The sequence below is a fragment of the Primulina eburnea genome, chromosome 7 (genome assembly GCF_022965805.1).
Source record: "Primulina eburnea isolate SZY01 chromosome 7, ASM2296580v1, whole genome shotgun sequence".
In the NCBI taxonomy this organism is placed as follows: Eukaryota; Viridiplantae; Streptophyta; class Magnoliopsida; order Lamiales; family Gesneriaceae; genus Primulina; species Primulina eburnea.
The window spans coordinates 11,161,986-11,173,698 of NC_133107.1; the positions used below are offsets into that span (position 1 = coordinate 11,161,986).

Genomic DNA, 11,713 nt, shown 5'->3' on the forward strand with positions numbered 1-11,713 from the left:
CTACGACATGTGTGAGAACCTGAATTTCCAGCAGCTAGAAATGTTTCAGCAGCTATCAAAATTCCAGCAACAACTCATATTTCAGAAGCTGATATTTTTTCAGCATACATGTATTTTCCAGCAGACATAATCCAGCAACAGAAGAGCGAGAAAACAGTAGACAGTTACTGATTCAGCTTAGAATTGTAACTGAAGCGTTAACATGGAATAAAGACTGTTAATGGTAGATTATGGTCATTAATTGAGAGGCTAACAGTCAGAATTTGGCCTCTAAATAACATTCTCAAACCTCTGAATTGGGTTCACAAATTTTGAGATTATCACTCGAATTTTCAAGCTAAAAGAGTACTTATTTTCGATCAGTAGAATCCAGTAGAAAGAGCAACCAGATTTCAAGTAGACTTCAACCGAAATTCTAGCAAATTACTGTAAGTGGGCTTATGTATAAATATCTTGAAACCCGTTTGATGATTTCTGTTTTAAAGCAAAGTATATTCTTGATTTCTGATATCTGGTTTTGAAGCATTGAAACTTAGTGAACTAATGGTAGGAATATATACTCTGAACATTACTAATTACTGAATGCTGATTACTGGTCTCACCCCTTAGAAGAGAGAACATATAGGGGACTGATATCAGTTTAGCCATGAAATTCACGAACGTGCTCAGTGCTTACTTGTTAAATATCTGATTACTGATTGCTGAATACTGATTACTGATTTCAGAATACTGAATACTGATTTCTGTTATGAAAATAAGAATTTCTATATATTATTCGTATTACTGTTTCTGTATGAAAATGATTTCAAAAACTGAGAGTTATTCCCTCCCCCGCTTACTGAGTGACAATCATATCACTCACCCACCAAACCCATCTCAGATAAAAACGAGGAAGAGTTGTTAGAAGAAGAAGAGCAACATCAGTTTTGGGGCTGGTGATGAAGATCGTTGCCTTAGTTCTGATTTATATTTTATATTCCGCTGCATCTGTTCAGAAATTGTATTTTCTGGTTTTACATTTCCGCTGTAAAACATTTATCATTGAGTTTTTATCAGACAATGATTATTATGAATAAAAGACTGGTTTCTGAATTTTGTACTTCTGAGGCTTGTTGTTTTCGAATGTAAATTTGAGAGCAACGCCGGGGTCAACCAACCCCCGTCCCAGGGCGTGACATTGAAGTGGTATCAGAGCCCAACCAGGTTTCATAATCTGGGGAGGAGAAACTAGAAATAATAAGATCTGATAAACTACTGTAATAGACTACTAAAATGATAGAATAACTACGTACAGTTAGGAAAATCATCAGGGAAACAAATCAGAATACAATAGAGCTCCGAATGTTTTAGCAGCAAAAAAAAATCAATAGACACAAAACCAGTAGCCCGAATCCAGAACCGGTACCAGAATGCAGTTCTGCATGGTCATATTGAACATCTAGAAGCAGTAATAGCCAACCATGAAGACGAACCTGAGGAGGATCCCGAAGAATATGAAGAAGTCGAGGAGGATCTTATGGATTTGAGATTAGGAGAAGTGATAGAGTAGAACATCAGTAGTGGTTTTCTTTGTAATATCATTTGTTCCATTTACATTTCTTTTTTCAATTTCCATGTTTCGTTGTAATTGCATTTTCATGGGAAATCAATAAAATTTATTTCTATCAATTGGTTTCATCTTTAAATTCTTGAGCAATTACTCCATCATTTTGTTTCTTTTATTTGGTGCATATTCAGTCACAATCTTAGAACTTTCATAATTGTAGGAAATGGACGGACGACCAGTTAGAAACAATCGCAATCCTCGCTATGACAACCGCAACAACAACCGCAATGATGAGGATGCACAACAACAACCACCACAACCACCACCAGCAGTTGGCCTCAGTCAGGCGGATTTGATTGCTATAGCCACGATTGTGGCAACCACACTACAAGGGTTTCTCAACCCTAATACTAATCAGCCACCGCCACCGTCTCTAGCTCAGAATGGGACGAAACAACACTATGAGGCTCTACAAAGAGCAAGAGTCCCAAACTTCGATGGAAGCTCCGATCATGAGGTCGGGAAAAATTGGATGAAAGAGGTGGAGAATCATCTTCGACTACTTGAAGTTCCACAAGGGATCAAGGTAGATGTGATTACACCTTTTCTTGTGGATAAAGCCGCCAAATGGTGGGAAAGAGTCTCACCAACTATGGTAAGAGTGGGACCTATCACTTGGCAAAGGTTCCGGGAGGCATTTCTGAAGCAGTACTTCCCCGACAACAGTTCGAGTGCAGAAGCTGTCAGAATTTGAAAGCTTGGTTCAAGAACCAAACATGTCAGTGGTGGAGTATTCATCCAAGTTCCACTCATTGGGAACTTACCCCCAACCATCATGGGATACGAGGCCTTGAAGATGCATCGCTTCAAGAAGGGATTGAACAGCCGTATTCAATCTGCCCTTGCCGTTATCGAGCCCAACAGTTTTGATGAATTGATGGGAGCCGCCATCAGGGCTGAGAATGACATCAAGAGGCGTGAAGGTGAGAACAAACTCAAACGTCCTCAGTCATGTCAATACCAACCGGGTCAGCAATTCAAGAGGTCTAGGTTTTCAAGCAATCAATTCACCAGTGCTCCAGCTAAAGGAACCACTTCTTCTCCATCAAGCAAAGGAGTCAAGTGCCAAAATTGTGGATTCAATCACACTGGTGAATGCCGTAAGAATTCGGGATCTTGTTTCCTTTGTGGAAAGATGGGCCACCGCATTGCTCAATGCCTTTTCTCGAATCCAAAGGATGGTCCAGCAGGAGGAACAACTCCAAACAAGCCTAAGGAGATCAAGCCAAATGCTCGAGTCTATGCTATTACTCAAGAAGAGGCTGACAACTCAAATAATGTCGTAGCTGGTACCATTCTAACCTATAATATACCTGCTTATGTGTTATTTGATTGTGGTGCTACGCATTCATTCATGTCTAAGAGATTTGCCAAGAAGTTAGGAGCTAAGCCTGATAACTTAGAAGAACCATATAGAGTAGCTACTCCTGAAAATCGAATTTTAGAAACTCACACTCTATATCGGAATATTAGTGTTCTCATAGAAGATCAGAATTTCAAGGCAAACCTAATCCAACTAAACATGGTGGAATTCGACATAATTCTTGGAATGGATTGGTTAGCCAAGAATCATGCTTTAGTAGACTGTCATGGAAAGATGGTAACCATCCAAGCTCCACATCAAGAGAAACTTTTATTTCATGGTAAGACCAAAGAACGAAAGATTCTTCTTTCTGCTTCTGAGACTTGGAAAGCCATAAAAAGTGGAGAAGAAGTTTACCTAGCCATGCTAAGCGAGGTAAAGAAAGAAAACACACTTACACTAGAAGAGATTCCGGTAGTACAAGAATTTCCGGATGTCTTTCCTGAAGAACTCCCTGGCGAACTTCCCGACCGCGAAGTGGAATTTGAGATTAATTTAGTGCCCAATGCTACACCAAACTCAAAAGCACCGTACCGAATGGCTCCAACAGAGTTGAAAGAACTCAAAGAGCAACTTCAAGACTTGTTGGATAAGAAGCAGATATGACCAAGCGCATCTCCGCTGGGAGCTCCTGTCCTATTTGTTAAAAAGAAGGACAGAAGCATGAGATTGTGTATCGATTACAGAGAACTGAATAAGATCACAATCAAGAATAAATACCCACTTCCAAGGATAGATGCCTTGTTTGACCAACTCAAAAGAGCTACGGTCTTTTCCAAGCTCGATTTAAGGTCAGGCTACCACCAACTCAAGGTCAAGACGGACGATATTCTGAAGACAGCCTTCCGAACAAGGTATGAACATTATGAGTTCATGGTAATGCCGTTCGGATTAAAAAATGCTCCGACACTATTCATGGATCTCATGGATAGAGTGTTTAAGAAATTTCTTGACAAGTTTGTTGTGGTATTCATCGACGACATTCTAGTGTATTCGTCAAGTGAAGAAGACCACAAAGAACATCTTCGTCTCACCCTCCAGACGCTGAGTGAAAAAGAACTGTACGCCAAGTTCAAGAAATGCAAATTCTGGCTAGAGAGCATCACATTCTTGGGACACATAATATCAGCAGCAGGAGTATCTGTGGACCCTAAGAAAGTAGAGGCAATCTCACATTGGCCTAGACCAAAGAATGTGACAGAAATTCGAAGTTTCTTGGGATTAACAGGATATTATCAAAAATTTGTCGAAGGATTCTCTTCAATAGTAATACCTCTCACCAAACTCACACAGAAGAACTCCAAGTTTCAATGGAGTGAAGATTGTGAGAAAAGCTTCGAGACTTTGAAGAAGAAGCTTACCTCTATGCCAGTGTTGGTATTACCGATGGAAGACAAAGACTTCACAATCTACAGTGATGCATCTCAAGGAGGTTTAGGATGTGTACTCATACAAGAGAGAATGGTGATTGCATACGTGTCGAGGCAATTGAAGTCGTATGAACAGAATTACCCAACATATGATCTCGAGCTTGCAGCAGTGGTATTTGCACTGAAGATTTGAAGACACTATTTATATGGTGCTAGATGTGAGATATTCACCGACCATCAAAGCCTTAAATACTTGTTCACGCAGAAAGAGTTAAACATGAGGCAAAGACGGTGGATTGAACTCATGAAAGATTACGACTTGACGATAAGCTACCATGCAGGCAAAGCCAACAAGGTAGCAGATGCTTTAAGTCGAAAGAATACAAGTAAGGTAATCCTAGCATCACTTTCAGCACAACCATGTCTTCAAGAGATGATCAAGATGAGTCAAGATAGAGCTTTCACGTTAATGAAATTGAAAGAGCAAACTAAAGAAGGGAAATCACAAGATTTTGAGATTGATAAAAAACGAATCTTGTGGATGAAAGGACGATTGTGTGTACCAGACATCGATAACCTTCGACAAGAAGTAATGTCCGAAGCACATAAATCGAAATTTTCAGTCCATCCTGGCAGTACCAAGATGTACAGAGAGTTGAAGAAAAAAATTTCTGGTGGAGTGGAATGAAAAAAGACGTGGCAATGTTTGTTTCTAAGTGTCACGTGTGCCAGCAAGTCAAGGCAGAACACTAGAGACCTGGAGGACTTCTGCAATCTCTAGAAATTCCAGAATGGAAATGAGAGCATATCTCCATGGACTTTGTTGTCGGGTTACCAAAGTCTAGACAAAGTCATGACAGCATCTGGGTAATCGTAGATATACTCACAAAATCTGCGCATTTCTTACCTGTCCGCATGAACTATAATTTGGACAAGCTAGCAACATTGTACATGAAGGACATCATACGATTACATGGAGTTCCAGCTAGCATATTGTCAGACAGAAATCCGAGGTTTACATCTCGTTTTTGGAAGAGTTTCCAACAAGCAATGAGAACTAAGGTCACTCTCAGTACGGCATACCACCCTCAAACTGATGGCCAAACTGAGAGGACAATTCAAACTCTAGAATATATGCTGAGAGCATGTGCTCTAGACTTAAGTGTTAATTGGAGCGAACATCTGCCCTTAATCGAGTTCCTTACAATAATAGTTACCACAGTAGTATTGGAATGGCACCATACGAAGCTTTGTATGGACGAAAGTGTCGATCACCACTGTATTGGGATGAAGTATGGGAAAAAGCCATCGTTGGACCCGAACTGATTCAAGAAACAGTGGATAAAGTTGCTATGATCAAAGAGCGACTAAAAGCTACACAAGATCGACAGAAAAGCTGGGGTGACATGAAAAGAAGGCCCGTGGAATTTGAAGTTGGAGAAAAGGCATATGTGAAAGTGTCACCCATGAAAGGTGTAATCCGATTCAATAAGGCTGGGAAACTGAATCCCAGATACGTCGGACCATTTGAAATTCTTGAGAGAGTGGGAACACTTGCTTATAGATTAGCACTTCCACCCGACATGTCAAGAATTCAGAATGTAATCCACGTCTCGTAGCTGAGGAGATATATTTCTGATCCAAGTCATATTCTGGAAGCTGGACCACTTCTGGTTGAGAGCAATCTAAATGAAGAGCTGAAATATGAAGAGATTCTGATTCGAATTGTGGATAACAAAGACCAAGTATTGAGGAGACGAACTATTCCATATGTAAAAGTACAATGGTCCAACCATACCGAAAGAGAAGCTACTCGGGAGTTAGAAGAAAAGATACGAAATCAATACCCTTATCTCTTTGAGGAGCATGTTCAACCAAGTTTCGAGGACGAAACTTCTCATAAGGAGGGAGGGATGTGAGAACCTGAATTTCCAGCAGCTAGAAATGTTTCAGCAGCTATCAGAATTCCAGCAGCAATTCATATTTCAGAAGCTGGTATTTTTCCAGCAGACAGAATCCAGCAGCATAAGAGCGAGAAAGCAGCAGACAGTTACTGATTAAGCTTAGACTTGTAACTGAAGCATTAACATGGAATAAAGGCTGTTAATGACAGATTATGGTCATTAATTGAGAGGCTAAAAGTCAGAATTTGGCCTATAAATAACACTCTCAAACCTCTGAATTGGGTTGCACAAATCTTGAGATTATCACTTGAATTTTCAAGCTAAAAGAGTACTTATTTTCGAGCAGTAGAATCCAGTAGAAAGAGCAACCAGATTTCCAGTAGACTTCAACCGAAATTCTAGCAAATTACTGTAAGTGGGCTTATGTATAAATATCTTGAAACCCGTTTGATGATTTCTGTTTTAAAGCAAAGTATATTCTTGATTTCTGATATCTGGTTTTGAAGCACTGAAACTTAGTGAACTAATGGTAGGAATATATATTCTGAACATTACTGATTACTGATCACTGATTACTGGCCTCACCTCTTAGAAGAGAGAACATATAGGAGACTGATATCTGTTTAGCCATGAAATTCACGAATGTGCTCAGTGCTTACTTGATAAATCTCTGATTACTGATTAGTGAATACTGATTCCTGATTTCAGAATACTGAATACTGATTTCTGTTATGAAAATAAGAATTTCTGTATATTATTCGTATTACTGTTTCTGTATGAAAATGATTTCGAAAACTGGGAGTTACTCCCGCCCCCGCTTACTGAGTGACAATCATATCACTCACCCACCAAACTCATCTCAGATAAGAACGAGGAAGAGTTGTTAGAAGAAGAGGAGCAACATCAGTTTTAGGGCTGATGATGAAGAACTTTGTCTTAGTTCTGATTTATATTTTATATTCTGCTGCATCTGTTCAGACATTATATTTTCTGGTTTTACATTTCCGCCGTAAAACATTTATCATTGAGTTTGTATCAGACAATGATTATTATGAATAAAAGACTGGTTTCTGAATTTTGTACTTCTGAGGCTTGTTGTTTTCGAATGTAAATTGGAGAGCAACGCCGGTGTCAACCAACCCATTTCCCGGGGCGTGACAACATGATTCATCGGTTACTACTGCGTGGTAGGTTGTGAGGAGCAGTCTGTAAAATTCGATAGATATAACCCGAAAATATTATGGTCAAAAGATATAAGAGTTAATTTACTTGACAGAAACATGATGAGCTGCAAAAAATGAAAAATAAATAAAAATAAAATCTGGTGTAAAATGAGAATTTGTACTAAAATAAAAAAAATTGTGAAACATAATGGACTATTTTTGGCCAATTAAAAAAAGATGACTAAATTAAGAATTTATTAAACATTGAGGACCAAATTGGATATTACCCCATGATCGAACTACTCGCGCCGGCTATGCTCCATCCTCGGATGTAATGATTTTTTGTGGAATTATTCAACTCGAATACATTATACATGTAATGTGGATCAAGTTTATTTTTAATTGCACTACATTTTCTGTAATATACTAATTTTTAAATTAAGTTATGCTGATTAAAGCTGGATTTCTTCCATGTTAAGTTTCTCCAAACCCACCTTTTTCTGTTTCTTTTATTTGTTTTTATTTTTTATTTTTGGGTTAAAAAAGAAGGAACTTTGTTATTTTCTCGTTTTCTTTTTTCTCCTTGGTGGGTAAATAATCGTGCGACTTTCCAATCAAACACGTATTTTCACAGTTCAAACACATGACAATGCAAATACTCTCCTTCACTTTTTAACCCCAAATCTTGTCCATCAATTATATATATTTATGGTCTCTCGTAATTATTAACTTCCCATAACTAGCATATTACATTTTTCATGCTAATTTTCCATATTACCACACAAATTATCATATTTTGTATGTATTTTCATTTTTTTGATGAGCACTAATATTATTATTCACACAATAAATCTATTTAAAGTCGATTTTTTTTAAAAATACTTACGAGTTATATTTATTTATTATTAATAGTTTAATACTTATGCCAATAAAAATCTCCCGTTCTTTATATTTATCGGAAATCACTAATAAGTCATAACTTTTAATGCTAAGACGAAAACTCCATTTACCCTAGCTCATTTGTAAATAATAATTTAAGTATCAAGAATTGGAATTTAAAATTTTCCTTCACATACTTTCCATGCGCATGATTAATGCCAAGGATTCCCTTCCATTTCACGAGTTTAAAATCTTGTTCCACAAATTAATCAATCAACTAAATTTTACTATAAGAACCACCTTACAAAAACCCCAATATTACACCAAAAAATTGGTAAAAAACAATAAGAATGTTCGATCATATAGAACTCTCTAAAAGAATGCGAAGGTACATCAAAGATGGAAGATACCAAGTCGCTATGACGATAATGTTCGGCGTATTCCTAACCTTTCTTGTCCTAGTTCTTGTTATGATCGTGAATGACCATTTCAAGAAGTTCATTCTATACGAAAACCTACAAAATTCGCCTCTCAATGCATTTCTTCCCTTCTATATGTCAAATATATCAAAACTGAATTCGAACCATCGTTGTTTTTCCTCGAACCATCCTCGATTCAATGATTCGAACACGACCTATGACTTGAGATTCGAATGGTTTTCTCCTAAGGATATTTGGCATTCCATGAGTGATCAAGAATTAATGTGGCGAGCATCGATGGTTCCACATTTAATTGAGTATCCTTTTAATAGGGTACCTAAGGTTGCTTTCATGTTTTTAACTAAGGGGAGATTACCCTTGGGGCCCCTTTGGGAGATGTTCTTTAAAGGGCATGAAGGTCTTTTCACAATCTATATCCATACTTCACCGGAGTTTGGTCGCGAGCCGCCGGAGTCATCGGTCTTTTACAAGCGTAGAATACCTTCCAAGGTACAAGTTTTGAACTGGGAGGTCAAAATTAGCATATATGGCTAATTAGTATATTTGTTTAGATAAAAATAACTTACACACATACATACAAGCACATTCAAAAATAATAACACTTCAATTCTAAATTAAAAATTTGTGGTGATAATTAATAGAACCGTTCAATTTTATTAATAAACTGTTTTTAGAAAATCAAAGATAAAACATTTACACAATAAATATTATAAAATAAAATTAGAACATCTACGGAGACTTAAATTAATTAGCCATAATTAAAGCTTCTTAAGTCTTTGAAAATACATTTCCATATATATTAGAGTTAAATAAACTTTGCATACTTTATAGAACTTTTGGATATATATATATATATATATATATATATATCCTACTAGCAAAACATACATTTAGGGGTAAACTTCAAATTTGGGTCATTTACATTATTTGGAAATAGTCGAAATTTATATTTTAGAAAAATTATACATATGATTTCATATTTTATTTCCTATCATTGCTCGTCTATAGAATTAATAATTCTGACTTATTTTTATCTTCTTGCAGGAAGTTCAATGGGGAAACATAACCATGATCGACGCTGAAAGACGCCTTCTAGCAAATGCGCTACTCGACTTGTTAAACGAGAGATTCGTCCTCTTATCAGAAACATGCATACCTTTATTCAACTTCACCACCATCTACAACCACTTAATAAACTCCAACCATAGCTTTCTCAACTCCTTCGACGACACACGAAGAATCGGTCGAGGCCGATATAACCCTAGAATGTCACCCGCGATAACGTTACCCTATTGGCGAAAAGGGTCTCAATGGTTCGAAGCCAGCAGAAAACTAGCAATAAATATTATTTCGGATGTCACATATTACCCTATTTTTCGGAACCATTGCATGCCACCATGTTATGTGGATGAACATTATTTTCCTACCTTGGTCAATATAATCTGTCCGAATTTAACGTCGAATAGGACGGTTACGTGGACGGATTGGTCGAGAGGTGGTTCGCATCCTATGACATTTAATAGAAATGATGTTACCGAAGAGTTTCTTGAACGTATAAGATATGGCTCGAATTGCACATACAATGGTGAAATGAGCAATGTTTGTTTCCTTTTTGCAAGAAAGTTTCATCCTAGTACTTTACGACCTTTGCTTAGGATTGCCCCAAAGCTTTTTGGGTTTAATGTTTGACATTATTATGTGCTCCATTAGTGATTGTGTAGGTTTTAATTGGTAAATGTTAAGATGTAAGCTTTTGTAAAAGAAATATAATTTCCAGCTTTTCAATATTGCATTATTTATCAAAAAAACAAAATTTCCATTTGAGAAATATATAATGTGAATTACTTCATATAACATGATTCAAAGAAGAGTAATTGTATTAAAATGGGTGAAATTGTACCATTGAACATATTTGAGATTTCCCTTGAAGTTTCCATTTGTTACCATGGTAATTCCCAAACATGGCCTAACAGAAAATAACAACGAAAAACATGTGTGTGTTAAGTATAAACACAATGAATCCATTAGTTTCATCGGCCTTTCTAATATATATCCATTCTGTTCTTGACCGCATATTGATCATGTTGGATCTTGGTTTTCTACACGTCCAAACGCAGCGGAAGTTTTAAAATTTTATTTATTTTGACAATCAAAATATGTTTTGCTTAGGGTGCTCGTATGAGTTTAACAAAAACATCCATATGATGTCAGAAAAATTATACTTTTGTGAATTAATCACGTGGCTCCAACTAATCCGGTATAAACGGATTAGCTCTTGATGAATCCCTACGAACTTTCTTCAAGAGACTCTTTTCTTTTTCTTCTAATCAGGTCCACGACTGAATTGTTTGATAATCTTCCGAATTGCACTAGAAATTTGGAAAACATTTTACGTTGGAGACTAAAAAGAGAGGCGGCTCAACCTTGGAAAGGAAAAACAAGGAGGCCGAAATTTTCTTTTCTTTGGAAGTGGGAGTCTCGAAACTTTTGTGGTGGTGGGGCTAGGGTTTTGACTTGAATACATATTTATAATTAAGTCATAGCCTAATTACATAATTAACATTGATGTGCTTGATTTAATTAATTGGGTTAGTCCAACTAGTTTAATTAATTTAATCAAAGTCCATTAAAACTTTAATTATATGGTATGTTGGACTTGTACTCCTACAAGCACATTAAACATACTTACCACCAATTTTAATTTAATATTTAATAAACTCAACTTTTGAGCTTAATTAATTAAATATATTATAAATTCAACATTTGAATTTATTATTTAAATTATAAATTCAACTCCTTGAATTTTATCACCTTCAAAATTTAATATTTAATAAACCCAACATTTGAGTTTAATAAATTAAATTCTCAAATTTTATAAATTCAACCCCTAAAATTTATTCTCTCAAAATTTAATTATCATAAATTCAACTACTTGAATTTACTATATAATATAAATTCAACTTCTTGAATTTATTCTCTCAACGGAAA

At 36.4% G+C, this 11,713-nt stretch overlaps 1 protein-coding gene across 1 annotated transcript; it reads left to right on the plus strand.

Annotated features, from left to right (window-relative positions):
* The first annotated feature begins 8,627 nt into the window (after window positions 1-8,627).
* On the plus strand, window positions 8,628-10,434 carry LOC140836141 (glycosyltransferase BC10-like). The gene is made up of 2 exons (XM_073201552.1): window positions 8,628-9,214; window positions 9,770-10,434. The coding sequence occupies exons 1-2, from the start codon at window positions 8,636-8,638 to the stop codon at window positions 10,412-10,414; spliced, it is 1,224 nt and encodes a 407-aa protein (XP_073057653.1). The 5' UTR covers window positions 8,628-8,635; the 3' UTR covers window positions 10,415-10,434.
* Window positions 10,435-11,713: the final 1,279 nt, after the last annotated feature.